This window comes from Seriola lalandi, unplaced genomic scaffold, assembly GCF_002814215.2.
Source record: "Seriola lalandi dorsalis isolate HSWRI2012SDOR001 ecotype SW California unplaced genomic scaffold, Sedor1 jcf7180001963261, whole genome shotgun sequence".
Classification (NCBI taxonomy): domain Eukaryota; kingdom Metazoa; phylum Chordata; class Actinopteri; order Carangiformes; family Carangidae; genus Seriola; species Seriola lalandi.
In genome coordinates, this window is record NW_019433929.1 from 1 (window position 1) to 5,942 (window position 5,942).

General features: G+C 41.3%; 1 protein-coding gene across 2 annotated transcripts; it reads left to right on the top strand.

Annotated features, from left to right (window-relative positions):
- The first annotated feature begins 28 nt into the window (after positions 1–28).
- On the top strand, positions 29–5,935 carry LOC111672923 (inositol 1,4,5-triphosphate receptor associated 2-like). 2 transcript variants are annotated; one of them, XM_023430553.2, is made up of 11 exons: positions 30–358; positions 557–611; positions 713–740; positions 1,074–1,214; positions 1,716–1,850; positions 2,003–2,150; positions 2,531–2,574; positions 2,679–2,747; positions 3,356–3,414; positions 3,689–3,787; positions 4,912–5,935. In XM_023430553.2, exons 1-11 carry the CDS (start codon positions 169–171, stop codon positions 5,066–5,068), a joined length of 1,125 nt encoding a protein of 374 aa, XP_023286321.1. In that variant the 5' UTR covers positions 30–168; the 3' UTR covers positions 5,069–5,935. The 2 variants fall into 2 exon arrangements, with proteins under 2 accessions (XP_087035921.1, XP_023286321.1); XM_087179795.1 differs by lacking the exon at positions 3,689–3,787 and having other exon boundaries at positions 29–358.
- Positions 5,936–5,942: the final 7 nt, after the last annotated feature.

Consider the following 5,942-nt stretch of genomic DNA (forward strand, 5'->3'; position numbering starts at 1 on the left):
GGGAGACTGCATAGTTTCATTTTGTCTCCACTCAGGACCGGATCATTCAGAATCAAGAGTCAACTTCACTGGCAGCTACTTTAAATCTGCACAACTCACATTCATTATGTAAAGACTAACTATTGAGGGCGAAGGCAGAGAAGGGAAGGAGCGAGTAAAGGAAGCAGTATGGATGTTGAGATGAATGTGAGAATGGAGGGATCAGAGGTAAAAGGAGAGCAGGAGGGGGAGAAGGAGCAGAGAGACGCAGTAATGTTTGTTCGGACCCCGCAGGAGCTTTCACACGGCATGGAGGCCATCGAGGAGAACAAGGTTCAGGAGGACCAGAGTGAGACCAGCATGACCAATGGGAGGGAATGTATGTGTGATATGTTCATGTTAGACTATATTACTACACATTTAAATATTATTCACTACCTTTCTTTTGATAATAATTTGAATTTCAATTTTAAAACTGTGCTTCTACAGAAACTAATTTAAAGTGTAAATGGTGATTGCACTATTTGGTCAGGTAATGTTGTGCCATGATTCATCTGTATGTCATTTCTCTCTACAGCCGAAACGTCAATGATCTCTGACACCAACGACAGCTTTAAAGAGGACAGAAACAGGTGAGGCACCAAATGATAGTAATAACCCACCGTAATTTTCAAATCCATAATTATCCATGTGTGCATGTAACAAATCCTAACTGTTGTCTCTTTATCCGCAGCCTGTCACCTACTGACAAGGAGATTGAGGTTCGTATACCATTAGATCTAGAAGCTGTGCTTTTGTAATAAGTAATGTAAACCATTGGTTTACCAAGGCCAGTTTTAAGATCACAATTTTCTGGGATTTTGCGTAATTGAAAATTGATTTGAAATCAGAAATATAACTTCAAGGCAGAGTGGGAGTTGCAACTTTTCTGGCAGCACAGTAATGTTGGCTTTGACTGGGTAATATTAATCAAACATAGAACTTTTTCAAATGGTCATAAGTCTGGCAGAATATACTGTCACATTCACAATTTGTCCAGCAATTAGCTCCAATCTAAAATGTTTAAAACTCAAGTATCTTTGTCATGTTTTCAGGCAGAGTTTCAGCGTCTGGCACTGGGCTTCAAGTGCGACATGTTCACCCTGGAAAAGAGACTCCGACTGGAAGAGAGATCACGTGACCTGGCTGAGGAGAACGTCCGCAGGGAGGTGTCCAGCTGCCAGGGTTTACTGCAGGTCAGTGTACATATGTCTGTGATTGTCCTGCTTTCTGTGGATGGAGCATTTAAGTTCTGCTCCAACATTTGTCAGCAAAAGTTTATTTTGTCAGGTGTGATTGTATTTACATTCTCAGTGTTAAGGGTGTGGATTCTTCACTTGTTGATGATTACACACTGAATATTTGTAGTGCAGCTCTACAATTTGTTCTGCAAACCATTCCAATTTTGAATCTTTGTCTAAATGCTGAAAAACATCACAGCATGTTTTGGCTCGATTTCTTTGGCTTCCTTTGGAGAAACTCATGTTTGAACAAGTTTCTGTACTTGTCCACTGCCAAAGATAGAAATAAGACTGAATTAAGCCATAAGTGTAACTGAATATGTTTGAGATGGTGAATATGAGTAGAATCATTTCTGTGTCAGGTTCAGTCATTCACTTTCTCTTGATCTCTCTCTTTCTATATGTCTCTGTTAATATGTCTCTATAATTTTTCCCTCGACCTAACCTTCCTCCCAGGCTTTGACTCCTCTATGTGAGGATGACAACCAGTCCATGGAGATCATCCAGAGGCTCCAGAAGAACTTAGATATTCTCACCCAGTCCATGACCAGGGTGTCCAGTCGCTCTGAGATGCTTGGAGCTATTCACCAGGTGGGCATAAGAGAACCAACATGAGCTCCTGCTGTGTGATGAAAGTATTTCTATCCCTGGCTGGGACAAAAACAGAAAAAACTGTAATGTCTTGCGACTGAGTTTAGTTTGGTTCTGATGATTCAATGGATTTTTGTGTATGTGGATGTCAGGAGAGCCGTATTGGTAAGGCTGTGGAGGTGATGATCCAGCACGTGGAGAACCTGAGGAGGATGTACACCAAGGAGCACGCTGAGCTGCTGGAACTGAGAGAGACACTCATGCAGAATGAGAGGTCGTTTGGATCACACAGTGAAAGAGGTTGGAAGTGCTGCACACAAAGACACATACTGTCTGTCGAGGTGCGACATACAGTGCAGTATGTGTTTTACAGTTAGCTGTTATTTTTTGCTGATATTCAATCTCTTCAAATTGACGATTGTTATGCTAAATACCAAATAATCATTAGGCCTTCAAATGGATTATAATTTAGATTATTAAAAGTGGAACCTCCATTAACGATACACTGATAACCAGTAAAATAAAATATTTTATCACAAGACTAATAAACCTATATCACCTAACTCTACTATATGCATGTCTTTGCTGTATATACAAACAGGGTATATGTGTAAATACTGTATGTGATATATTTTTTACACACAAACCATATACCATGTAAACGGTGTTCCTCTCTCCAGATGACTTCCGTGGCAAGAAGCAGTCATCGTCACAGTACTACAAGGTGAGCTGCATTACTCAGGATTTATGTTAACTCTGTGTTAATTATGTGCTTGTCCATTGATGAGGTGTTTTTCTGATTAAAACATTTTTTTTCCCATGGATCAGTCATCAGCCCGGCGGGTCAGCATAGCAGCTATCCCTCGCTCTGGTGCAGGCAACATGCACTTTGATATGGTGAGGGTGACACTGCCGTCACATTGCAACCATGACAATACCTTACTGATCCAGTCCTGAGGTTTCCCTTATGTTAATTGACAGACAGCCTTTTCATTTTTTTTCACTTTACTTAAAATGTCCAAAGTCCTGTGAACGTTTCACAACTGCAATTTTGAAATTTTAACGTGATGTTTAATCTAATCATGCTTCACTGCTAGTTGCATTCTACTTGCGAGTTGCTCCAAAGAGTAATGAAAACTTGGAAGCATATCTTTATAAACATATTAATTGCTCCCTTTTATTATTATTTTGTCTCAAACTGTGTAGAAGGCAGTGTTTTTGTCACAGTTTGATGCTACATTTTCTGTTTTCTTATGCATTCAGTGCTAAACGAAATGCAGCATAGTGTAATGCAGTGCATGGAAGCAAGAAATTGTCAGATTGTGGTTAAACTACAAATTTAAAGTCTCAAACCAGTGAGCCTCAATATGTAAACTGTAGGACGGATTTACATAGAGATTTCAGTCAGTTAAGCATGACAGTCAAAAATGTTTTGGTTTAAATTGTGCAAAGGAGCATTTTTGTTGACATGATCGTGACTCAAACTGTCTGATTTCCCAACACAGCCCAAAACACAAGACGGCTCAGAGGCTGAAACGGAGAGACTGACCAGGCGATCCCCATGGTAGGTATTTGTATGTGTGTTACATTTACTCTTACATCATAATATGTCAAGTAGTCAAACAAGGTTTAGTCTGTATGTGAACGGGAGTGTGGTCACAATAAAGCAAGAAATGAAGTGACTTTTACTTTTTAAACACACCGGCATTGTTTCTGGTGTGTGGGAAGCTATTGCCTGTTGTTGGATGTTTTATTCAAGCCACAGAGGCTCCCTGTACCATGACATGAGGGTTGTTGTATATATTGTTATGCACCGTTGTGATAATGGTGGTTTCCAGGACTGTGGCAGGGAAGAGCACGGCACGCCCTCCACTAAAACGCTTTGTTAGCTCTGCGGCCTGGGTTGACACTGAAGAGCCCTCTCTCATGATGAAGGGGTAAGAAATTCCATGGAAAAGGATGCCACGTTGCCTGCGTCACACAAACTTTTTCACAGTGGACACAGATGCATAAAGATGGCAGCTTTATGGTGTGACATCATGACTGAACTTCTGATGATGGATAATACTGGGAGGTTTTAGCGTTATAGTTCATGTTAATTCACATTTCTCCTAATGACTTCGCAGTGTTATGTGGAATAATTTTTGCTTGAAACTGTGAAAGAAGCTCTGCTGAGAATGGATGACTGGATTTTTTTGAGTGAGACGATTGACTCTAACAGTGTAATATGATGAAGCACAGATAAGAAAATAAATACGAGCTGAAACAAAGACCAAAACTACAAAAGTAGGCCTGATATCTCTTACGATGCCAAGTGACTATGTGGACATTAGTGGTAGTGATGTAAAGAAAGATAGTGTTGACAAGGGAAAAGCAATGATGACGTCAAACCACACGCCAGCCATCTTTAATGCATCTGGTCCATCCTCTAGCACATTTTTCTTTGGTGTCTGTGTGAAATGTAAAGTAAGAGACATTGTCGACTTTTTTTAATGGCACCATATGCTTTCATGTTTGGACAATGAAAGTAGAATAAATTTGTTTGAGCTAAAATTGAAGCTTAAATGATATGAATCGAGCACTTCTAATGCTCTCCACATATCTGAAAGGTTGTGAAGCTGCTCCTCTCTGCCACCAGCAGGAGGAGCCGGTGGCAGAGAGGAGGAGGTCCAGCCTCAGTGAGCTGAGCAACAAACTCACCTCCCTCATTCTGCCTCTTTAGACATCAGTCCAACCAAGTAGCCACTGCTAGCCTACTGAAGCACCACTTTCTGCCAGTAATTTGTATTGCTGGGCATGCGTTGTTATATTGTAGAAGATGATTTCAAACGTGAATTTTATCGGGGATCTCTCAAAAACTTTGTGTACGAAAGCTGAATGTAAATCAGGGAATCTTTCAGGGTGTCCACCTCTGCCTGCTTGTGTTGTCTGCGTATGCATGAAATGTACACGTGTGCATGGCATGTGCACATACAAAGAGGGTTTGGTCATGTAGCCATGCTTGTATATGAATGTGCAACTGAACAGTGTTTGTGAATGCCTGACCCACGCGTGCCCACAGGACGGCCTGCGACAACACCGACTGCCAGTCGGGGGACGAGCAGAAGGCGGAGCCGGTGGCAGAGAGGAGGAGGTCCAGCCTCAGTGAGCTGGGCAACAAACTCACCTCCCTCATTCTGCCCCTTAAGACGTTAGTCCAACCAAATACCCACTACTAGCCTACTGCAGCACCACCTTCTGCCAGCAAAGCTAAGAGGCTAGCTGCATAGGGGGAGAGTTCACCATTTAGCTGCACTGAGGTTCCAGTAGCTGCAAACTGAATTTTTTATAGTATTAGATATTTTGTCATTTTATCTCACTCTTTGATGTTCAAGTCATTTCAACATTGTGCTTTTACACTGCACTGCAGGGATCACACACCTGTGATATCTTGACATCAGTGACGGATTTGAATTTCTGTCAAACTTGGACACTGTAGGTGGTGTCCTTCTTCCTCTTCAGCCATTGTGGCTATCACAATGCTAACTGCTCAGTATCTCTACAGTTTAATGTAACTAAATGAATGTTATTTATGGTGAAGAAATTCAGTGCTTCACAGAAGTAGATCAAGCAAGCAAGAAGAAGCTGAAGTATTACTCCAAATTAACCTGTAACAGCGAGCAGCAAATCGTACTTGCCTGTTGAAGTTGGGTGAGCATATGGAACCTCCTAAGTGATGAAACTCTTTGGGTCTGTCCTGGACTAGCTTCTTCTTTGATCCAGGGGCTCAGCAGCTTTTAATCATGTTTACAGAGCATTTTTACTGTAAGGGCCAGAAATTAACCTTTCCTTCAGCTGTTAACTGACTTGAGATCAGTGTATGTCAACCTGTCAAATTATAATGGAAGCTTTGTGATGTCATGCATGGATCTCAAGTTCTGCACTGTGCAAAGCGTCTAACTGATAACAAACTAAGTCCGGTAAAGACGTTACCGGGCTTAGTCTCTCCGTCATTTACTAACATTTTCAGCCACTTTTAAATGCAAACTGCTTCACTTGGACTATTTTATTCATGTGGGGCAACTGAGTATTTCATGCAAGCAGATCATGTGT

Excerpts from the sequence above, each read along its gene's own strand:
- LOC111672923 (XM_023430553.2), top strand. The coding sequence starts at position 169 with ATGGATGTTGAGATGAATGTGAGAATGGAGGGATCAGAGGTAAAAGGA. Across the intron at positions 612-712 it reads TTTAAAGAGGACAGAAACAG|CCTGTCACCTACTGACAAGG; the intron begins GTGAGGCACCAA and ends CTTTATCCGCAG. Across the intron at positions 1,215-1,715 it reads GCTGCCAGGGTTTACTGCAG|GCTTTGACTCCTCTATGTGA; the intron begins GTCAGTGTACAT and ends CCTTCCTCCCAG.